This window comes from Chenopodium album, chromosome 18 (genome assembly GCF_948465745.1).
Source record: "Chenopodium album chromosome 18, dcCheAlbu1.1, whole genome shotgun sequence".
Classification (NCBI taxonomy): Eukaryota; Viridiplantae; Streptophyta; class Magnoliopsida; order Caryophyllales; family Amaranthaceae; genus Chenopodium; species Chenopodium album.
Window position 1 is genome coordinate 5572664 of NC_137851.1, and position 25662 is coordinate 5598325.

The window sequence follows — 25662 nt, forward strand, 5'->3', positions numbered from 1 at the left end:
CTTCGGGGAATGGAGTAGAGCCAGTAGGACGTGATTCATGATTTTTCATTAACAACTCGTTATTTTGCTCAGCCACAAGAAGACAAGATATTAATTCAGAATATTTTTTAAAACCTTTTTCTCTATATTATGTCTGCAGGACAATATTATTAGCATGGAAAGTGGAGTATGTCTTTTCAAGCATTTCTGCATCAGTAATATTTTCTCCACATAATTTCAATTTAGAAGTTATTTTAAACATAGCTGAGTTATATTCACTAACAGATTTAAAATCTTGTAATCTTAAATTCAACCATTCATAACGAGCTCTAGGGAGTATCACTGTTTTTTTTGGTGGTCATACCTTTCCTTTAGATTACTCCAAAGGATTTGTGGGTCTTTCACAGTTAAATATTCATTTTTGAGCCCTTCATGGAGGTGATGACGAAGGAAAATCATGGCTTTAGCCTTATCTTGAGGTGTTGCCTCATTAGCCTCCTTAATGGTTTCACCAAGGCCTTTAGCATCTAGGTGTATTTCAGCATCTAACACCCATGATAAATAATTCTTTCCGGTAATATCAAGGGCCACAAATTCAAGGTTCGACATATTTCACTATATAAAATAATATTCAAAATTAGATCTCATAAAATATCAAACATATACATATCATAACATAATGGTTGATAATAAAAATGTATACAAATAAAATAACATGGCTAAGCTCATTCGTACAAGCACAAAAGCATATTACAACAACAATTAGAGTAGCATGTGGTATCACAAATTATGGTATATGGCATAATTACAGCTCATAATAAATAACATTATAAAGCAGTCAAGGCAGATAGTTATGATAATACTGATTTTATAAACTAAAACTAATAGTCATATAAAACAAAGGATACATTAATAATCAATATACATAATAAAACTACACAAGATAGAAGAAAGACTATAACAAGTTAACAAGACATCAAAAGTAATCTGCTCACATAATATATGTATGTTACTAAGTCATTAAAGTAATTAACTAATTATAAGAATTCCGAACGCATATAAGAATTCCTAGCATATTCCTAACAATGATAATTCCTAGCATACTTAAGCACATGTTCCTAAAAGATCACGTAACACATATTACTAGCATCATATTGATACATGTTAACTAATGATATAAAATGAACACCTTTTTTCTTGGCTAGTATACTTACGGAGTGATCAATGTAATAGTTTCGTTTAGAGAATGGTGCTGATAACGTATTATAAAATAAAGGGAAAGGGAGAATAAGAGAGAGAGAGATGTAGAGAAATATTAGTGTTATGTCTATATTCATCCATTTCATGAACATCTATATATATACAAGATGTGAACAATGTAACTTATATGGACAATGAAGAGTCCATTCATGAGAGGATTAATGTGGACTAATGACAAAGGAGGGTTACAAGGATGCTATTACTACCATACTTAAGGTAGTCATAAAAGAGATATTTACAAGCTATAATGACCATCCATAATAACATATTTTATAACAATTAATATATTATTAATTAATATTAAATACAACAAAAATACAAATAACATGTAATTATCATAAATATCAAAATGAGTAACATCATTAATATATTTAATTAAAAGTATTACGTCATTACACCAAAATATATAAAGATAACACTCACGAATACTTCGTACTATTTAATTATAAGTAATTAACGTTAATATATAATTGACATAATAATATTTAAAAACATAACTAATAAAATAATGTTCACAAGTAATCTAAACTAGCTCGATCTCACTAGATGCCATCTAATGTCACGAAAAAAGCCCACATGTCGCGAATTTCATTGATTTCTTTGCTTGTTAACGGGCCTTCCCTTTGAATCTTGCAAACCTTTGGAAAAAAAATCAACCAACCATTATTATATATCAGTATATCATGCGTATGACATGAAAAAGTTAAAAAAAATGTTTCTTTCACAAACTTTTATGTCATGCATTGACAAATCACATCAAATATAGCAATTTACTAAGTTTTATGATGCATTACATCCAAATGGGCCATATAAGGCCTATACGACTTCTACTTTGCCCATTTTCTACATTTCTTATCAAATGAAGTGTTTCTTTCTCATAACATGTCAATATTACCTAGTCTTAAGTGTCTAATGTTTGAAATCACATCAATATAGCAATTTACTAAGTTTTAGGACGCATTCCATCCAAAATGGCCCATATAAGGCCTATACGATTTCTACTTTGCCCATTTTCTACATTTCTTATCAAATGAAGTGTTTCTTTCTCATAACATGTCAATATTACCTAGTCTTAAGTGTCTAATGTTTGAAATCACATCAATATAGCAATTTACTAAGTTTTAGGACGCATTCCATCCAAAATGGCCCATATAAGGCCTATACGACTTCTACTTTTCCCATTTTCTACATTTCTTATCAAATGAAGTGTTTTTTTTCTCATAACATGTCAATATTACCTAGTCTTAAGTGTCTAATGTTTGAAATCACACCAATATAGCAATTTACTAAGTTTTAGGACGCATTCCATCCAAAATGGCCCATATAAGGCCCATACGACTTCTACTTTGCCCATTTTCTACATTTCTTATCAAATGAAGTGTTTCTTTCTCATAACATGTTAATATTACCTAGTCTTAAGTGTCTAATGTTTCAAATCACATCAATATAGCAATTTACTAAGTTTTAGGACGCATTCCATCCAAAATGGCCCATATAAGGCCTATACGACTTCTACTTTGCCCATTTTTTACATTTCTTATCAAATGAAGTGTTTCTTTTTCATAACATGTCAATATTACCTATTCTTAAGTGTCTAATGTTTGAAATCACAGCAATATAGCAATTTACTAAGTTTTAGGACATATTCCATCCAAAATGGCCCATATAAGGCCTATACGACTTCTACTTTGCCTATTTTCTACATTTCTTATCAAAATAAAGTATTTCTTTCTCATAACATGTCAATACTACCTAATCTTAAGTGTCTAATGTTTGAAATCACAGCAATATAGCAATTTACTAAGTTTTAGGACGTATTCCATCCAAAATGGCCCATAAAAGGCCTATACGACTTCTACTTTGCCTATTTTCTACATTTCTTATCAAAATAAAGTATTTCTTTCTCATAACATGTCAATACTACCTAATCTTAAGTGTCTAATGTTTGAAATCACAGCAATATAGCAATTTACTAAGTTTTAGGACGTATTCCATCCAAAATGGCCCATAAAAGGCCTATACGACTTCTACTTTGCCTATTTTCTACATTTCTTATCAAAATAAAGTATTTCTTTCTCATAACATGTCAATATTACCTATTACTAGGTGTCTAAGGTTTATAATCACATGAAAAATAGCATTTTAGTAAGTTTAAGGACGCATTTCCATCGTATAAGGCACAAAGAATATTAAAATGACTTATTAACCAATTTTAGCAAAAATTACGCACCAAGTTCACAAAAAAATTAACCAAATTCACGAAAGGTAAACACATTCACAAAAATCACCTCGGCCACTCCCCGGCAACGATGCGGCAGCGATGCAGCAGCTGCCTCGACTGCTGCCATGGCTGCTGCTGCAGCTGCCATGGGCAGCCCTGCCTTGGTTGCTGCTATAGTTGCTTGGGCTGCTGCTGCAGCTGCCATGGGCAGCCCTGCCTTGTCTGCTGCTGCAGCTGCCTGGGCACCTACCTGGGCTGCTGCTGTAGCTTCCATGGGCAGCCCTGCCTTGGCTACTGCAGCTGCCTGGGCAGGTGTCCTGGGTGCAGCTCATCAATGTGTTGAGCTTTCGTGCAACTATTGACTATGTCAAGCATAAACCTCATCACGTACAGGGCACAATCAACTCCGTTGTCTTGTTGCACACACTAAAATACAATGTGTTAATGATATCATGCATAGTCACTATGTCAAGGCATTACCTTTGCATATTTCAACGTAGGACCCGCAACCGAACGACAATTTAGCTTCTTCATAACACTGTAGGAAAATAAGCTCAAAGTTAGAAATATAACTAGCCAATAACTTAGGTGAGGACATTCAACAAGGGGTTGCAATTTGTACCTATTCAGTAGGTTCTTCACTAGCAGCTTTCGCGGTGGACTCACACGAGCCGAATCAAAATGGTAGATTGTGTTATTGGAAACACAAATCACTAAAAGAGTCCAATGAGCACTACATATATATTAACCAAATAACAATCCATTAATGATTATACGTCAACATAATTACTAAGCAATCAACTGAATTATGACATATTTAGACGTACTCCTCAAAGCATGGCGCTAATATGAACTTGTCTCGCGCTCGGGTTGATTCCTTAATATTCCGCTCGAGGTAATCTTGCACATCACGCGGGTTGCATAAGCATCTGGTAACGGAGGTCTGCTCGAGGCATAACCACCCAAGTGTAGCCTCAGAATTACCTTTACTAAGAAGGTGCTCCTGTAGTGACCTTCATGAAAGCAATGTGTGGATCATTTATTAAATGCACTATCTACATTCGAAAAGCAACAACAATATAATTAGGAATAGTGCCATTGAATTACCTCATGAAAGTTTGAATGATGGAAATGTTAAGCATGGAACCGGTTAGAAATTCCAACACATCCACTCTTGAAATAAATGCGATTGCATCCTCATCATAGTGGAACAACGCCTTAGGTAAATTCACTTCAATAGATCTACCAAATGGAAACTCACTAACGCGGTTGTGAAGAAAAGTACAAGCCTTAGAGAGCGAACGAAGGACATCAGCTTCAACTAGTGGAGTACAGCTCAAGGCAGAACCTCTCGAGCTCTTCTTCGACAAGTGTTCACCCTTCAACCCTTGTCCTTCTTCCATGATGTTTGGAGGTTGGACGACCTTGGGTTTTGTCTTCTCCAACTTCTCCACCTTCTTCCTTTTTGAGGGTTGATTTTCCTTTGAAATCTAGTAACATAAAAGCACATGTCATATTACAAGATATGTTATATTTGTTTTTAAAAAAAGGTATTTAATACTTACCCCTCCTATCAACCTCACCCAATCACGTGGCCATTGCACAAAGCTGCCTGTCGAATCTTGTAGCTTAAAGAAGTTATACTCCTTTCTAGGCACCGGTAGTGGTAAGTCCTCAAAACCAGGTAGTATAAAATTGATGCCGACCGAGATATATCGGGTACTAGTATTAGACTTGAAATGGACCTTGTCAAACGGTTGTGCGCTACCATACCCCACCAACTTCAACTTTCCATCCATGTTTTCCCCGGGGTGAAGAAGCTCACAAGGTGTCTCTTCCTACACATTAGATTAGGACATGAGTTATGAAGTGACCGACGTAAGTCTAATAGAAGCACATTTGATTAGTTACTGACGTTTACCTTAATATCTGGCAAAGGATCAGGTGTTGGATGTGGAATCTCCAATGTGTCTGCATGCATAGGACTAGGAACCTACAATAGTAAAATTAGTAACTCGCTCTCAACAAGTGTATGGACCACGTTCATATTTTCACCGATTGTAATAAAATTACCTCGCTCTCAACAACTGGATCATCCCCGACGCCTTTTGGATGACTACATGAGTCCACTTGAGTATTCGAGGGCAACGGCAAGATCGACAAGTTCATGTGCTTCAAAATGGCATTGAATTGACTTTGCAATTGTTCTTGCACCTCTTTGCATATCTCCGCCTTAATTGATTCCTTTTCCTTTTCATTCATACGGTGTGGCGAATTAACACTTGATCTACTTCTTCCTGATCTGGTGTATTCTGGACCCATCACCTTTTCCCACCTTATTTGTTTTCCTCTCGATCCAATAACTCGCCATGGTTTTCCAAGAGCTAAGGTGAAAGGATCATTGTCTATGCTTGGAGTGAGCTTGCCTTCAACAACTTCCGACGTATGCTTGAGCTGTAACAACACCAAAAAATTCCTGTTCAAAGTTAGGTTGTAGTTTATATGAAAATACATAATAATAAGGTTGTTATTTATCATAAGTATCATAGATTGCTCACAAGTGCATCTGCTACGACTTTAGTATCCAGACGCGAGATGACATACTTGCCGGTGCCCTTGTCGATACCATGCATAACACACCACCAATCAATTGCACAACATACCAAAGTGGAGACAGTGGACGACATTGGTTTATCAGATGTTAATAGCTTTGATGTGGGGTATAGACCCTCTTTGATCCACTTTGGTCTACTTTCCGCAAATGTCTTACAACCCATATGATGGCTATACGATTTCTTCCCCGCATTGATTCTAGCTTGCTCACTTTTTTCCTACACATTACGAAATGTTAGCATCATTATTTGTATTGAACCATATTTATTTGTCAACTCTAATTGATAGATAGATAACTACATACAAGTGCAGTAAAACTAGTTGATTTCGCCACAAACTTCTCCCACTCCATCACCGTTATTTGTGGATATACATCCCATGGTTTCTTCTCAGGTTCCTCCTGTTCTCCATTAGCTTTCACTTTTTTCTTTGAACTTTTCCGTCTTGTCTTATGGATCCCTCTTGTTCTCAAGGAACTTTAGAAGTTTTTGAACCTCTCTTGTACAAATGCGAAAAAAGATTTTCTCTTGGCCGGCTCATCAACAATATTGAACATACTCTGGAACATTATCTGAAAACGTCCTCGTTAGGCAATGGCAAAATAAAGAAAAATAATAAAACAAAAAAAAAAACCGGGACCACAAGCTGTAGCCCAGGCCATTGCAGTAGCCCAGGCCAACTACAGCAGCACCCCAGGGAGCTGCAACAGCACCCCAAGCAGCTGCCCAGGCCAGCTGCAGCAGCCCAGGCAGCTGCAGCAGCACCCTAGGTAGCTGCCCAGGTAGTTGCAGCAGCCCAGGCAGTTGCACAGGGAGCTGCAGCAGGCCCGGGCAGCGGCAGAACCTTACCACTTGACTTTTTTTTTTTTTTTTTTTCCGTGCAACATTTGCCACTTCACTTATCATTTACATATACAAAGCTAATCGGAAATAAAACCACTTACCATTGTATCATCCCAAAACGTCTGAAGCAACCCTTCGGGTACCTCAGCCCAATCAAGTGTAATGGGTATTTTACGAGTAAGTATGCCAATGTGACTAGAATATTGGCGGAGAAATTGGCCAGTAGGTTGATCAAACTCATCCCACTCGAGAACCATGGGAACCCCGGGTTTCTTAAAAGCTTTTGTTGCACCCCGTCCCTTTCTCTTCACCGGTGCCTTTACCCCCCCTCCACTAACAGTGGTCTTCAATTGAGTTTGTGTTTGCCTTTGTCCTTGTGAATCAGTTACAAACTCAGTAACAACATTATCCGCAATAGGGGGGCACATTCAGCTGATCTCTCATATTCGTCAAGCCTACGTAGCAACTCATCGTGAGCTTGGTCTTCTGGTTCACCCAAATTTGTCTCCTTATTGATATCATACGCCTCATCATCAGATTGAGAATTCCCATGGTCTTCATCATCCATATTGTCATCACAATGAAGGTACTCATCATCACTGCCCATTATATATACACACCTAACATCACAAGAAAACCAAATCATTAGTCATCATTAAAGACAATCAAATTAATGGTGAGTACCCAAAATAGCCAAACAATTACCCAACTTCTTTGTTTTGAAAACAAATTCACATCTAATTCATCTAACAACTCATAATTGGTATATATAACATGTTTATAAGTACAAAATGCTCATAAGTAATTGTTTTCAAGCTGCAGAAGCTCCTAGGAGCGAAATAAATTCAAAATGGCTCAAATGAGGTTCTAACTTCCCTAATTCTAAATAGTCATTAAATGTCTATATCTAATTCATCTAACAACTCATATTTTGTATATATAACATGTTTATAAGTACAAAATGCTCACAAGTAATTGTTCTCATGCAAAAACAAGCTACCAGGAGCAAAATAAGTTCAAAATGGCCTAAATGAGGTTCTTACGTCCCTTATTCTACATAGTCATTAAAAATCACATGTAATTCATCTAAAAACTCATAATTGGTATACATAACATCTTTATAAGTCCAAAATGATCACAAGTAATTGTTTTAATGCAATAACAAGCTTCTAGGAGCGAAATAAGTTCAAAATGGCCTAAATGAGGTTCTTACTTTGAATAAAGTTGAAATTGCTTACAAGTACTTGATTTCATGCCCAAACAAGATTGTAAGAGTGAATTAAGTTCAAAAACGCAAAAATAAAGTACCTCATTCGAGTATTTCCTCGTTGTGGTCACATCGAATATAATTTGCATCATTGTCTACATCATTTGCTATATCAACTCTAGGAGCAGTGAAAGGGGGAGAATCATCAAATGCATCATATTCTTCCTCGTCTTCCACATCTCTAACCCCTAAAATCCTTTGTTTTCCAACTAAGACGATAGACCATTTTGGATCGGCTGGGTCGGTTACATAGAACACTTGCTTAGCTTGTGACGCAAGGATGAATGGTTCCAAACTATCCTGCAAATGGACAAGGTCTACAAGAGTGAAGTCGTCATGTCTTACGTTGCGCCTATTATTATCAATCCATTTACACTTGAAAAGACCTACCTTGAACTCACGGTAATCCAATTCCCATATTTCCTGAATTCGACCGTAGTAGGATAATAGTGCGTCAACTGGTGATGTATCCTTTGCATTTGCAAACTCTCTTGATGAAGCCACTAGAGTCACACCACTATTTTGAGTCGATGAGGATTTCTGATCCCGACGCTCAGTCCAAAATGTATACCCATTTATGTCATATCCCTCAAATGAATGAACATCTTCCTTTGGACCATAAGCTAGCCACTTTATTGTATCAGAGACACTGTCATCCAATTGACGCATCACTCGATCATGGAACCACGTCACAAACGTCTTATTATGCAACTGCATTAGTGCCCTTTCCCCTTTTGATGGAAATTCAACTCGCAAACTTTCCATGTGCTCTTCTAAATATGGGTGAACCTCCGCAACATGATGAAGCACAAATAGCTGAGCTTGCAAGAATTGTTTTCGAGTGGGTGAGATCCGTTTCGACCCGATTGTGCCATGACCATCAAGTCTCCCTTCATGTCGGGAAGTGGGAAGCCCAATATGTTCGGCAATGGCAACATACTCTACAACAAAATTACCAATCTCCTCATCAACAACCCCTTGAATCATACTACCTTCCGTATGGGCTGGATTTCTAACTTTATCTTGCAATGTACCCATGTGTCTTTCAAAAGGGTAGCACCGTCTCATAAAGACTGGACCGCACAACTTAATCTCACGAACCAAATGAAGAATCAAATGCACCATTATATCAAAAAGTGACGGCGGGAAATACACTCAAATTTGCACAAAATAACAACAACATTCGCCCGGAGAGCATCAAGTGTAAAAGGATCAAGCACTTTGCTGCATATAGTATTAAAAAACGAACAAAGACTAGTAATAGCTTCTCTAACGTGCTTCGGTAAAATACCACGAATTGCAATGGGTAGAAATACTTGCATCATCATGTGACAATCATGGGATTTTATACTTGTCAACTTCAATTCTCCATTTAAGGAAACGAATCTTTTCATGTTTGACGAGAACCCAGATGGAAGCTTGATGTCATACAAACAAGCACAGAACTTTCGTTTTTCTACCTTTGACAATGTGTAGCATGCTGGAGGTAAATAAACCTTTTCCTTCTTGCCGGGTCCATCATCTGTCTTCTTTGATACACCCGTGGCCTTTCCCTTGCGCTTCCCCTTACGTGTTTTGCCAGCATCTTCGCTTCCCTTTTCCTTTTCCTTTTCCTTCCCTTCCTTTGGTTTAACCCACAATTCCGGACGAACCCCCCACACTTCCAAATCTAATCGCGCACCCTTTCCATCCTTTGTTTTGCCTGGAATGTTCATAATTGTCCCAACAATTGCATCACAAACATTCTTCTATATATGCATCACATCAAGACAATGTCTGACATCATGTTTTTTCCAGTACTCAAGCTTCCAAAAGATTGATTCCTTTTTAAAGAGAGCATGTGGATCAACATGTTTTGATATTTTACCAAACACAGTTGGTATACCTTTCACTCGAGCATAAACCTCCTGTCCACTTAATGGATTAGGAGCAGCATCCTCTTCTACTTTCCCATTGAAGGCCTTATTCTGCCTACAATATGGGTGATCTCGCCTAAGAAATCTTCGGGTCCTCACGTACACATCTTTGTCGTAGTGATCAAGGTACACGTTCGGTGTGTCATCGACACAAATGGGACATGCTTTGTTCCCTTTGTTCTTGTACCCGGACAGGTTGCCATATGCTGGAAAATCATTAATGGTCCATAACAAGGTTGCACGCAATAGGAACATCTCGTTCTTATGGGCATCATAAACGGAAACTCCTTCGTCCCACATCTTTCTCAAATCATCAACCAGGGGCTCAAGGTAAACATCAATGTCGTTTCCAGGTTGCCTTGGCCCCATTATCAAAAGTGAAAGCATTACGTATTTGCGTTTCATGCACAACCACGGAGGCAAGTTGTAGATCACTAAAAGAACCGGCCATGTGCTATGTTTGGTACTAAGAGTGCCAAATGGATTCATACCGTCCGTGCACAACCCAAGCCTTAAATTTCTTACTTCATCACCAAATGCCTTAAACTTCATATCAGTGTTCTTCCATTGTGGAGAGTCGGCCGGATGCTTCAACAAACCGTTTTTCTTTCTTCCCTTTGCATGTCATCTCAAGTTCTTAGCGTCTTTTGGAATTTAAAATAGACGCTTAAACCTTGGAATAATGGGAAAATACCACAACACCTTAGCAGGAGGTCCCTTCATCCCAGCATTGCAGCTTGTTCGCTTGTAACGCGACTTACCGCAACGTGGACACTCCTCCAACTCTTCATATTCATTTCGATACTAAACACAATCATTAGGACATGCATGAATCTTTTTATACTCCAAACCAAATGGACACATGAGTTTCTTTGCATAATAGTAGGAATTAGGAAGTTCATTCCCTTCTGGCAACATGTCGCATAACGCAGTCAACAAAGAAGTGAAACTAGTGTCACTCCAGTTATGCTTTGACTTAATGTTAAAAAGTGTTAGCATGGCCGAGAGTTTTGTGTATTTTTTGGACCCGGGATACAAAGGCTTTTTGGCAGCCTCTGATAAGGACTCAAATACATCGGATCGGTCCCTGAAGTCACCTTCAACATCATGCATCATCTCATCCAAGTGATCAACGCCACCATCCTCGATCTCATCCCTCCTCTCATCCCCATCTCCACCATCATCAGTCCCATATTCCTCTTCCGCACGAATCTCGGCACTCTTATCATGCGTATCATTTCCAACAACATTTTCTCTGTACGATCCCTTTTCACCGTGCCAAACCCACACATGATATTGAGGCCTAAACCCATGACATTGTACATGAACCATGATAGTATCAACACTATCGACCAATGTGACATTATTACAATTCACACTAGGGCAATAAAGGGCATTGACACCCGTTCTGAGATGATATTGTGAAGTGGTCTTGCAAAACTCTTGAACACCATTAAAGAATTCCAATGTATCACGTCTACTATACATCCAACCGCGATCCATCGACGTTTTAAATTGCCTTTAAGCATACCAATACATATATGATTAAGCATACCAACACATTTATGATGTCAATCAGAGTACAATCCATATATATCATTCATATTGCGTAAAAATGAATGCTCCAAAAAGGTCCTTATCACTCAACCTAACCCATCCTTGAACGTTTAATATCACTAATGAATGTATGTCAACTTTCCAATTTTAGGGAAAATCCGGCAGCATTTCCCCCCCAGTTCTCCAAGTACACTTTGTAAGTAATAACTTACCTACATATGCACCCAGAGAATAAGGTGGGAAAATGATAAGCCAGGATATTCCTTAAAATCGAAAAAGAGACATACATTCACTACCTAAGTGAGATCAAACGTCCAAGAACAGTCCCAACCGGGGATTATTCAAGACTTTCTCCTAATAAGAAAGACTTGAACGGGTATCTAGGCAAATGATGATGCAAGCATTCAATAATTTGCATTTATTTGACATTCAACAATACACAAGTTCATTCATTTATATAGTGCTAATTAGAGTAACTACAAGCAAACTAATGTTACTTTACAATCCATACATTCATTCATAACAATCCATTCATAAATTTTATTTTACTAACCAATTTTAACAAACTAACTAGTTAACTAACAAGTAATATATTCAATAAAATTACTTTAAAGTTACTTTAATTCACACAACATATAAATATATAACATGTAAACAATTAAACAAAAAATAAACAATATGAAATAAACAAACAATTAATTAAACAATTAAGTAAAAATTGTGTTAACTAAATTTGAAACCCTAACTTTTAAGTTTGGAATAAACAAACAATTATATCAAATGAAAGTAAAATTTGAGCAACAACTCACCCTAATTTGAGAGTGAGAAAGAGAAGGAATGTGGAGTGAGAGAGGAAGGTGTAGTGGTGGTGCTAGGTACTTATGGCAGGGAGGAGAGGTGAACACCAACAACAAACCCGAGAAGCAACACCACGAACACCACCAGCTTCCGGTTGCAGCAACCCACCCACATGCAGCAACACCACAACAACAACCACAGCAACACGACCAGCTCCACCACAGCACAACACCCCCGCAACCACCTACGAGCACCAGCAACCCCGCAGCAACAACCACGACCAGCAGCAACACCCATGAACAGAGAAGGAGTGGTGGTGGTGGTGGAGTCTCGTCGGACTGAAATGAGAGGGGAACGAAAGTATGAGAGGAATGGAGGAAAATGTGAATTTGGAATGAAAAATGAGAGGAGGGAGATCGAATAATAGAGAATGGTTTTTGTGCTGGGCGGCAAATTTTTTTTAAAAAGGAAACGGTTTGAACCGCTAAACCGCTTCCCTTTTGATTTATGGAAGCGGTTCGGTTCAAACCGCTTCCCTTTGCAAATCTTTGGTTTTTTTTTGGAGGGTTTTTGTGGGTTTTTGGAAGCGGAATTGAAAAACCGCTTCCAATTTAGGGCTTCCAAATTGGTTTTTTCTACTAGTGAAAGTATATAGTGGCGTTGAAAGTGATATTTAAGGAGCGAATTGAGAAATATGGATTGCATCATCAATTTAGGTTAGATAAATATGGAGGCTTTATGGGTGGTTTCATGGTGAAAAAAGGATTGTTTTGATCCTTGAAATGGAGAAATTCAGATGGAGATGGGGGGGGGGGCGTTGTCGTTGGGTGGGTCGTGAAGAAGGGAATGAAGATCCCGGTGGTGGGGGTGGGGAAGGGGCTGCCGGAGGAGGAGAAGAGAACGGTTGTCGGAAGTTTGGGTTTGCCTCCCGTGGGGTTGGGGTGGTTGAGCTTTTTTATTTTTAAAAATTTAAATTTTTTTTTGACCAATAATGTAATAACATGTGTCACCTAAATTAGAATTAAAAAAATTACACATTGTAGGTAATCGGTCACAAAGACCATTAGAAGAGAATCTCGTATAAAGGTGGGATTATTAAATAATAATCAAAAGGTGGGATTATTAAATAATAATCAAAAGGTGGGATTATTAACAGCGAACCGGCCAAAGGTGCGATTATTAGAATCAATTTTTTCCTTTATTTAAACAAAGATGGAGCATAATTTTTTTATATTCATTCTCCTAAAAAAAAAAAGGTGTAACTTTTCATTTGGTTACTTGGCCTTAGTTTTTTTTTTAGTTGGCTGTTGGTTTTTTCTTTTTCGTTTTGTTTTTCTTTTCTCTTTGTAGTTTGTTTTTGTTTGTTCTCTTCTTTTGGGGATTGCCCCTCGTACTCACCAAAAAAAAAAATAATAATAATGGCCAAATAAATGCAATAAATATTATGTAATGAAAATAATTTAATAATATAGAGTAATAATTTTAAAGGTTCGTTTTTTCTATTAATCACGTACAAAGTAAGTTTACTTTATAAAGGAATTTTTTTATGACAACTGAAGAATAAAATCATTCTAACAAATAAATTTTTTGGTGCAAATTCTAACAAATAAATTAAATATATATAAAATTTAAGTTGTTGTAAATTAAATACACAAAGTTTTATATGTGGCTAGTCACATGGTGTGACCATTTTACATAATCACATATAAGGCAATTATTTAAATAATAGGATGGTTATAGTAATGAGCAAATGGGGTTACCTTAACATATCTAGGTTACTTAAATGAGAAGAAGAGGTTATTTTCTTAATTAAGTGTTATTATTCTTTCATTTTCAAAACAAAAGAATAGGAGTTAATCGAATGAACAAATGGGGTAACTTATTTCTAAATTACTTGATTTTACTCGTATAATGAATTTTTGTTACTTTTATGAACTATATGGAGTTACTCTTATGAAAAAAATGAGGTTACTCATACATATAAATGAAGATTAATCTTATAAATCAATGTGGCCACACCGTGTGGCTAGCCACATACAAGACTTGTCCAATTAAATAGGGGTGAGCATGGGACGGGTACCCATACCGTTAGTACTAACGATTCGGGTACCCAATAACCAAAATCTCTAAAAGTGATATCCATAACCCGAACCGATAAGTTCGGGTACCCGAATTTTCGGATCGGTTATCGGGTACCCAATAAGATATCCAATAATGATAATTAAACTTAATTATGTAGTTATTGTAATATAATTTACCACTAATTAACAACAATATCATATGATTTTGACCAAATTATTAATAATATTACTAATAAATTGATATTATAAAGTAATTATGAAGTAAAGTAAGTGTTTAGATTATAAAAAAATAGATTTAAGTAGGGGAAAAAAGCAAAAAAATGCTTATTGGAACGGATTGGATAACCGTTAATTTTAAAATGATACCCAATAACCATACCCGATAACAAATTATCGGAACGGGTACCCGAACCGGTATGATTATCGGATCGGTACCCTAATTTTTGGAACGGTTACAGATCGATTTTTCGGGTAGTTTTGCTCAGCCCTACAATTAAATATTGTATTTTGATGTTCAATACTCCGTAATATTTACAAAAATAAACAATTGCTCTCTCTCTCTCTCTCTCTCTCTCTATATATATATATATATATATATATATATATATATATATATATATATATATATATATATATATATTTGAAACAATTGATATATTTTTTATTATTATAGCAATAAATTGGGGTATCAACTGGGATAAAAACTAGTCTATTAAATATTACTAAAATAGAAGATGCTGACGTCACCACTACTCACTTGTCGCTCTCTTAATAGAAATTTTCCCACCTAAATGCAATGATGATGTCATTTTTTATTTTAATTTTTTTTTTTGTAGAGCTATCATATTTAACATTTTTGAAATTTAAATATTAGATGCTTCTACGTTACAACTAAAACCTATCAATTTATCATAGGAAATTGAAATTATTTTAAATAGCACACTAATAAATGATCTCCTACATTGAACTATGAATTAAACGACGTTAAATAGATACTATATCATAATTTTGATAAAAATAAAAGATTTTAAATTACAAAATGTACGTAATTTTTATTTATATTAATGTATAATACGGAGTAGCGATTTATTTTTAAAATGTACAAATTTAAAATAGGTTTTATATAAACCGTGCATCGCACAAGTTCTAACTTAATTTGTTACTCTGTAATAATATGTTAAACTTTTAATTTTCCACGGAGTAAAGTACGAGTAATTTTTTTGGGGGGTTTTTCCAAGTTATGCCCCCAAACTTCTTCGGTTTCTAAGTTATGCTCATGCTTTTTTCAAACGTCTAAGTTGTTCCCTTAAACTCACTAAAGCCCCGTTCTTTAGAGCTGCTCTGCTTAAAAATAATGCTTAATATTGAATTATTATAATAATAATTAATATTAAATAATAATAAATAATTAATATTTAATAATAATAATAATTAACATTGAATTATTATTATTATAATAATAATAATATGAAAAATTACTATTTAATAATAACAATAATTAATAATTAATGTTTAATAATAATAATAATATTAAAATTTAATATTTAATGATAATAATAATAATAATAATAAATAATTAATATTTAATAATTATAATATTAATAATAATAATTAATATTTAATAATAATAATAATATTTTCTCAAAAAAAATAAGGATAATAATAGTAATAATAATACTTATTATTAATAATAATAATAATTGATTTTTTATAACAAAAATTAATATTTAAAGATAATAACTAATATCTAAATATAATACTAATTTTTAATTTTTAATAATAATTATAATAAAAATAATAATTAAATAATATTTAATAATAATAATTAATATTTAATAATAATAATTAATGATTATAATAATGATGCGATAATATTAATAATAGTAATAATAATAGTAGTAGTAGTATTAGTTGTAGTAGTAGTAGTAGTAGTAGTAGTAATAATAATAATAATAATAATAATAATAATAATAATAATAATAATAATAATAATAATGACATTTGCTCTGCTCGGATCTGCTCTGCTGAAATCTGCTCTGCTCTGCCCAGAAGCTCAAAAGAACAGGGTCTAATTTTTATTAACAATAACCTTTGACGTTAACAATAACTTTTTTTTATTATTTTATTTTCTGATTTTTTAAAGTGTTAAAACAATTAGAACTGGACACGTGTCAAATTAATAACGCCACGACACCATTGTTGATGAAATAGTTTAACTTTCGTTCACGGATATGACTGTCAAAGGGTATTGTTGATAAAATATCGTAAGGTGGAGGACACAACTTATAACTTTGAAAAAACATGGGTAAAGCTTAAAAACCGAATAACTTGGGAGGCATGTAACACCCCCAAATCTCCCTCTATGGAAATACTAGTATAATACGTATAATTATACCGTAGAGATAGACTTAGGCGTATTACCGCCGCGTGATTACGCAAGGCTACTCAACTCACTAACAAAACAATACTTTGCAGCGGAAACTTCAAAACTCTCCTTTATTAATAATAACTATGAATAGAAACCAATGTTATGAGTACTCAAAAATAGATACAAAGACCACGATTCCTAACTTAGTGAAAATAAATCCCGGGACTCCAATGCATCAATTTATTCACTCCACCTGAAATAACACTGTTTACCATTACGGTAAACAGGGCGAACCAAAACAAATAAGAAATACGGGTTAGCAAAATATGCTAAGTACGGTAAGTGCAAGATAATTAAACTCAATTTATTTGCAAACATGCTTTTGAAATCAATTCCAATAATTAATCTAGTAATTCCAAACTCATGATTCAAAACCAATTCTCAATATTCAAATCCCAATAATCAATAAAACCAATTCCAATTATTTTAAAACCAATTAAACCGATTTAACCAATTCCTCTCCCAAGTGTGCACACCCCCCAAGCTAGTCTCCTTATGTTACAAGGCTATTCTTGAGGAAAGACCCGGTCATACAAAGTCCAAGGCCTTATCAAAATACCAAATCCGCATAGTGGGATTACTAACATGCTTATAAAGCATAAATAATAAATTTAATTCAATGATTAAATAAATCCTCTTTAAATCCAATAATTCCAACCTTTAATAATAATAATTCAAACTCCCCTTTTTTTATATAAATCCAACAAGCTTTCAAAACCAATCCTTTTTAAACATGAATAATAAATTAATTAATCAAAACATGTTATAAAAAAAATCAATACTCCAATTTAATTATTAAAACCAATCTTTTAAACATACTTTTATTTCATAAACCATAATTCAAGTCAATTTAATTCAATCACCATAAAATCATTCAAACATGTTCATTCAAATCAATCTTTTTTTTCAAGGTATCTAACCACCTAGCGTACCGTAATCCTCGCTTAACCAAAAACACTTCAAAAGAACTCTCAAGTAGCTTGATCGAACACACCCTACAAATAAATATAACCTTAATTAATATAAGGTTAACAAATAATCACAACAATTAAATTAAAAACCCCCAACTATATGTACATAAACCTTTTAAATTAATTTTCATAAACATCATTAAAAATCTAATTTTATATAATTAAAACTACTCATAATATTTTTTTATAAATCCCCCATAATAATAATAATAATAATAATAATTGAATAAGAGAAGAGAAGAAGAAAAGATAAGAAACCAAGGAAAAGAGAAGAATTGGATTTTCGTTGGAAAGAATAGGCAGAACTTGCAGAGGCTATAACTCCTTCGATATAACTCCGAATTGGGTGATTCTTGAGCCTAACCTCAAGGATTTTTTGAGAGGAACAATCTTCTGTGAAACATAAATACCCCAAAAACTGACAAAAGTTCCCGAAAATCGGCTTCAAAGATAAACGGGATGATTTGTGTAAAAAGAAGAGAAGAAAAGAAGAGAATTGGTGTGAAGAATGTGAGAGGTATGAAGGGGTATTTATAGGCTAGCTCATGCAAGAATTACGGTAAGAGAATTTGGGAAGAATTATGGTAAGTAGGGTTTAAGGGATTAGTTGGAGAAGTGAGTAAAGATTTAAGGAAAGTTTTGATATTGAAGAGATTGTGTATAATTGAATATGGAAGGTATGTTTGTCATGAAAAATATTAAGGAAATTGGAATTACTTGGGGAATAATTAAGATTAATGAATGGAAAAGAAATATAATGATTGGATATTAAAAAGATGGAGAATTAGAATTAAGGAAAATAGGAGATTTTAAGGAGATAATTAAAAATACAAATTACCAAAATATTTTCCCCAAAATCTACCTGGGATGGCCGAAATTTTTGAGCTTTCCTAAGCTCATATTTTCGGCCCTCCTATTTAGTACTTTAGGAAATTATTTTGCTAGTTTTAAGGAATTAAAATAATTGTGTAAATAATATTTATTGTAATAAATAATTAAATAATAAAATACCAAATATTCAACAAATAATTTAACTAATAAAATCAAATTTTCTCTTAGGAAAATCCGAAATTTATTAGCCAAATAAATGGGATTTTCGGACTTATTAAAATAATAATAAAATATAGCTTTTGCCTTAATTAAAATATCCAAAATATATAAATAATCCGGTTTTTAAAATAGGATAAATGGATAATAAATCTTATCCAAAATAATAATTTGTTTTTAAAATACTTTTGGAGCCAAAATTCAAATATAGTTTTGGCTCCAAGATTTAAATAGTAAGTTAAATTACTAAAATACCCTTTTGGAAAATAATAATTAATTAATTAATTCGGAAAATACGTATAAAAATACGGGGTATTACAAGGCATAGCTTAGAAAAACCTTTTTTTTAACCTCGGAGTAAAGTAATTGAGGGGGCGTTTGGTTCGCAGATTATAGGTATTAGGTATGAGTTTAGAATGACTAAAACCCATACCATATGTTTGGTTGTCAAAAATATGATTTTTAAACCCATACCTCAAACCTATGAAGTATGGGGTTTTGAAACCTTGGGAGGAAGGTGGGTTTGGATCATTCCATTCCCTTAGGTATCAAATATATGAAATTAAGGGGATGATATTTCATTCCAAAATTGAACCAAACACATAGTATTAAGTATCAAGTTCCAACCCGATACCACCTTAACCATATTCCTGATTTCAAACCTATACCACTCTGCGAACCAAACGCCCCCTAAGTAAACAATACCATTCTCTCAAAAAAAAAAAATAAATAAATAAACAATACCATTAATAACACTGGTCGATTAAAAAGACGGGTGTTCTTGGCTTCTTCATTCTTCCTCTACAATCTACAGTCACAGGAAAATCAAAGAGACTTCTGGACTCGTAAAGCCGAAAACTCCGAAGAACTTATTAAAGCTCCAAGCTTCCAATTTCATAACTACAAAGAAATTAAATTGGGAAATAAAAGAAAATGGAGCAAGAAAAAGCATTAGAACTGGTAAAGCAAGGCTCAACTCTTCTCTTTCTCGATGTTCCTCAGTACACTCTCATTGGCATTGATACCCAGGTCATTTTCTTCATTTCTTTCTTTTTCTCTTCTATTTTCTTGGTTTGTGTTAGAAATTTAAGATTTTTGTTATATTTACATGTGTTGGCATAATTTGTTATTTATAATTTGATTATAAGTTTTGGGGTTTAAATTTCTGGAAGGTTGTTAATGCGGTTTTCCAGAAAAAAGCAATGCTTTTGTTTAATTATATCTCATTTGAGCAATATATGCTTTAATGTTAATGATTATAGTGATGGGGTTGTCTTGTTTTTCAGCTGAATTCGAATTATTAGTTTTTTTTGTTCAAGTATTGATAGTTATGGCAACATGGAACCTTAATTTCTGAGTGATAATCTCAGGAAATATCATAAAATTTTGATACTTGGCTTGTACCTGAGCTAGTGACCTAGAATTTGAGCAGGAGGTTTGGAAAATTGCAAGGAAAGTGCGGAATTTCATTATATATTTGTTAGTTTCTATTGGATTAATACTTAATAGCCAGCTTAATTAGGTTTAGGTTGTTGAGACTTGAGAGTATATTTTCAAAAAAAAAATAAAAAAAATAAAAAATAAGAGAGGTTGTTGAGAGGATGATTTTGGAAGTTGATCGTTGTGAGGACTGAATGTGTATTTTCCAAGTGAATTTCGCTTCATAAATCTTGTGTAGCGCATTATATGTTTAATTCTCTCCATCAGATTAATGATAATCTAGATATCTTATTGAAATTGTATTCGCTCTCGGCTTCTTGGCCCCGTACCTTTGCTCACAAAATTGCTTAGCATGTCATTGTACAATTTATCTAACAAGATGGGGTTATAACTTATAATCTTTTTGTAGATATGCAACTTGCTAAAAATATGGGTTTTATTCCCTTCAGGTTTTCTCTGCTGGCCCTGAATTCAAGGGTATTAAGATGATTCCTCCTGGAGTTCATTTTGTATTTTTCAGTTCATCTACCAAGTATGTTTCCCTGCTTATTTCATTTGTTCTTTTCAGAGCTTTTGAGAGTTTTTCGTCTGCTTGTATTCGCTGAATTAATCTTCTATTTAGTGGTACTTTGTACCCTTTAGCTTTACCTTGTTCTGTGTCTGACATTTTGTCTACCAGCTATGTGATTTGATGGTATGGAGTTTTCAATTTTCTGTGCAGAGATGGAAAGGAGTTTTCATCCATCATTGGCTTTTTTATTGAGACATCCACATCTGAGGTTTGATTGCTTACTAAATACTATGAGCTAATCCATTGGATTCCAGTTGTTTCTTCCATTTCATTTTCTTTGGTTCCAACAGGTTGTTGTTCGTAAATGGAACCTGGAAGAAGAAAGACTGGTGAAAGTTCCAGATGGAGAGGTTAGTACTTGTTAGTTGTAACATTGGTTTGCTAATGGGGATACCTTAAGGACTTAAGGTCACTCTTACATTGCATCGAAGAATTTCGTAGCTACAATGCTAGCTTCCGGTTGAGGAACTTGATTCCTGTAACCTAGATGGCTTCCTGTCATTCCTTGAACATCTTTGATGTTATCATTTGAGTGAATGAACTTGTACCTAGAAATAGTTATGCTTAGTTCCGCACTCATATTAAAAGTAATCTTTTTTATTCATGTTAGTGTAATAATCAAGTTCATAACACTCATTTTGGCAAGGACAGCAAATACATGTCGGTTGTTGCTTTATATCTGAAAAGTTCTTGATGCGACAGCTCAATTTGCTTGGACTTGTGTGAGAATTGATTAGTTAATACTCTTGTAGTGTCGTGTGTTAAAGCTTCCAACTATAATAGTCTAACATCCTTTCTCTGCTTCAATATAGGAAGAGAGATATGCTCAGGCTGTGAAACAGTTTGAATTCGATAGGCATCTTGGCCCTTACTCACTGAGTGATTATGGAGATTGGAAACGTTTGTCAAATTACATCACTAAGGATGTCATAGAGCGTATTGGTGAGAACCATCCTATTTTTATGAAGCTTTTCTGAGAATTATTTTAATCTTTGACTGCCTATGATTTCATTCTTGTCCTGTATCACAGAACCAATAGGAGGGGAAATCACAGTGGCATGTGAATCAAGCCTAGTTGGCAACATTCCCAAAACTACCATGGAGATAGCTTTAGCTGAACAATTAAAGAATAGTAAATTCAATAGAGAAGCTGAAACTTCAGATAAGAAAGGATGCTACTATACACCTGTTCCTCGCGTAATCAAGCAGAAAGGAATTTCTGTAGCAGAACTTACCTCTGTGAATCTAGACAAGGTAGTTTTTAGAGAGATGCTTATACTTTTGCCATAAATTTTAATTCCCATTTTTTAACACTTCTGTCAGTGATATTCAGACTTATATTCTGGAAAGCATTCTTATGAAAGAGTTTGAGGGTGATGAAGACAGACTTCTTGGTGAGCTGCAATTTGCATTAATTGCGTTTCTGGTATGACATAAACTATTACAGTTCATCAAATGAACATGTCAAGTTGCTTTTAATGTCTTTCTGTCTAGTGCCTTAATGACAATTGGATCTTCCACAGATGGGGCAATCACTCGATGGATTTTTACAGTGGAAATCTTTGGTCAGTCTTCTGTTTGGATGTACCCAAGCTGTAAGTGTTCTCACTCACAATTCTCACTGCTTTACATTTTAGGATTTCCTTATCAGACGTCCATAAGTATCTAAATCATATTGCAGTTTGCAAATACTCTCCTTCAGTTTTTGGGTCCTCACGTTAGTTGTGGGTTTTAAGCAGTTGTACACTTGTACCTTGTGCATTACCTGTGAGTATTTTTTGGATTTGGGAAGCTTTGTAACAATCATTCCTCATAGCATTACCTCGATGATTTCACAAGGTTCATATATAAGTGCTCTTGTCCTTGTTTAACCATTGATGGGGAATATGTTGGTTGCTTGCTGTTTCATAGTACAAGGAGAGGAAAATCTTAGTCATTTGATTCACTCTAGTATTTGAGCTGGAAAGTTACCCTCATCATAAGACTGAGATGTTAAGCAAGAGTCGATGGTTGGTTGCTGTATGTTACTAGAGGTCTTGAATTTGGATTGAAAAATGCCAAAAATCAATAAACGAAGTTAGGTACTGAAGAAAGGGCGGTGGACAAAAGAAGATCCAATTCATCATACTTGGAAGTTGGAAGCAGAACTATAGGGCCCTTTTAGAGTAGCTGGGCTCATCTTTTAATTGGCAGGGTCAAGGGTCAAGTAAAGTATTTTCATCTTACCTTGATATATTTGAATACCTCCAAACTAAATCATGGATGCTCTTCAAGAGCCTAGTATTTTGATATTGTAAGATTTATAATAATGTCATTTAAAGGCTGGAACTTTAGTTGTCAATATGAGATTTCTGACAAATGCGAGGTTAGGTCTCATTTCTAATAAGCTCCAACCCCCCTAAGCACAACGTCTGGTGGGTGTGGGTCATGTGAATTTCTATGGTTTCATTCTGGAGCATACGAAGTGTGCTTGTAATGAAGTTCTGTTCTTGAAAGCGAAATTTATCAATTTTGTTTTTTCTTCTTGCAGCCATTTCATACTAGGAGCCAGCTTTTCATAAAGGTAAAATCTACTACCTAATTGTTTATAAAACTACCCATATATCACTTAAATTTTTCAATAGCCATTGTCCTTTTGGAGATAAATGGCTAGTTGGATTGATGTGCTTTTGGTAGACTGCTACTTAGAGGATGACAGGACATGGTGCACTACTTTTCTCTGTTTCTTTCCTTCCTAATGTTCAGGACACTTCTTGCAGTTCATCAAGTGTGTATATTATCAACTAAAATATGGATTTCAAAGGGGTCATGCAAATAATAGCACAATAGAGAAGGAATCGTCATTATTGCTTGACGATTCATGGTTTACTTCTGATAGTTTTCTGCATCACCTTTCCAAGGTAATTATTTCATCAAATATATATTCATGTATTTACATAGATTATAGAGATTGACTCTGCTGAAGAACACTGACTTCTTGCTTATGAGGGTTGTGTCCTGGAGTTATTGAGATGAAATATTTTTTCCTCCAGCAATATTTGTTTTATTTATATTCCTGCACCAAATGAATGTCCCTTGCAAGCCTGACAGTGCATCTCCATAATATCTTTTTTTTTTTTTTGTTTGAAAAGCTGAGGGCTCTTAGTATGTCATAGTTTATCTAGTAGCCTACAATCTGTCCTGTCTCTCTGTTGACCTTGCCCTTTGGTTGTGAAAGTAGATTGCAGCAATTAGGAAATAATTCATTCGTTCAATATAAAGTATTTCTAACCTCCTCAAACCCTTACCCTGAAGAAATAGAATTGTGAAGCAGAATTGCTTCATAGGATCATACTTAGTGACAGATTAATAAAGTTCAGCTGAAATTTAATTGGTCATCTGGTATTGAATCTAGTCATTTTTCTATGCTGATATGTGCAGGAATTTTTTTTGCTGGTTGATGAGGCCTCAGTTGTTGATGGCGATCTTTTAACATGGGTGAGTTCTATATTGACAGTGTTTCTGCAATGCTTTTTTAGCTCTTACGTGACAATGGAAATAATGGAATAACTATGTCTTTCATTTACTTCTTTTTTGTAATCCATCCTCATTATATCTGCATGGAACTATGGAAGTGAAAGAGTACATACGAGGCCTTGGGTCTGTGTGTGGTTTAGTGGGTGTGAGTAGGGGAGGTACTGGGCGAGGGGGACTGGATTGGAGAACGTTATGGTTCTGTTGCACTATTGGAATTATGTACATAATGTTCTAACAATATGAAATTTCCTTAATAGACGTACGTTGTCTAGTATGTGGAACAATTGAAAAATATACTCATGCATTATGCATTTTGAAACCTAAGAATGAGGTCTGCTGTGTTCATGCTTCCCCGTTCCCATATCCAGTTTATGCATTTACACTGATCAATATAATTGATGAAAACCTCTACTTTTTCTCTGGATGACCTCAATAGACCAGAAAACTAAGAGAATTGCTCGAGAACACACTGGGTTGGAAATTCCAGCAGAAAAGTGCTGTGGACGGATTATATTTTGAAGATGATGACGAGGTCAGTATGATTTCTGACCTGTATAGCATAATCCGGTTCTGTAAAATTGTATATTTTTTGTTCTCTTCACTTATCTGAATTTACTTTTGCAGTATGCTCCAGTGGTTGAGATGCTGGATTAATTTAACTAGATGAATCAGGTTTCATGCACCTTCTTGTCTACAACAGAGAACAGACACGCTGGAAAGGAAGATTAGAAATACAAGGTGGACTGTGTTTTTTTACAGAATAAGTACGTAACACAGATTCTTGGTTGGATAGTGTTTTTTTTTTTTTTTTTTTTTTTTTTTTTTTGCAGATAGGTGATTGTACATATCTCTCAACTAGACAAATAACAAAAAATATTACTTCAGTTCAATTTTTGCTTATTGAGCAGCTTTGTCTTCTCTTCATTTTTTTTTTTTTTTTTTTTTTTGTTTTGTTATCCCATCTTTGATACATCATATTTTTAGTTTCTCTCTAATCTCTATGCTAAATCTTGGTAAGTCTTTTTTTTTTTTTTTTTTTTTTTTTTTTTTAAGTCTTAAGTTGTACTAGCATGTTTTACACTTTTACATAAGCATGTTAATGCATTTCATGTTTGAGAAGAATACTTTAAACAAAAAGTGTATAGATCAAAGGAT

At 34.5% G+C, this 25662-nt stretch overlaps 1 protein-coding gene across 1 annotated transcript; it reads left to right on the forward strand.

Annotated features, from left to right (window-relative positions):
• The first annotated feature begins 19773 nt into the window (after positions 1-19773).
• Positions 19774-25411, forward strand: LOC145592840 (uncharacterized). Its single transcript, XM_081649345.1, has 13 exons — positions 19774-20009; positions 20870-20952; positions 21142-21199; positions 21282-21341; positions 21804-21933; positions 22022-22245; positions 22325-22417; positions 22515-22586; positions 23522-23554; positions 23751-23891; positions 24412-24468; positions 24944-25039; positions 25132-25411. The coding sequence occupies exons 1-13, from the start codon at positions 19914-19916 to the stop codon at positions 25159-25161; spliced, it is 1173 nt and encodes a 390-aa protein (XP_081505471.1). The 5' UTR covers positions 19774-19913; the 3' UTR covers positions 25162-25411.
• Positions 25412-25662: the final 251 nt, after the last annotated feature.

What these genes read in the sequence shown, in the direction of transcription:
- LOC145592840 (XM_081649345.1), top strand. Translation starts at nt 19,914, where the DNA reads ATGGAGCAAGAAAAAGCATTAGAACTGGTAAAGCAAGGCTCAACTCTT. An exon ending in ATGGCGATCTTTTAACATGG is followed by an intron (nt 24,469 to 24,943) that starts GTGAGTTCTATA and finishes TGACCTCAATAG; the next exon opens with ACCAGAAAACTAAGAGAATT. An exon ending in ATTTTGAAGATGATGACGAG is followed by an intron (nt 25,040 to 25,131) that starts GTCAGTATGATT and finishes TTACTTTTGCAG; the next exon opens with TATGCTCCAGTGGTTGAGAT.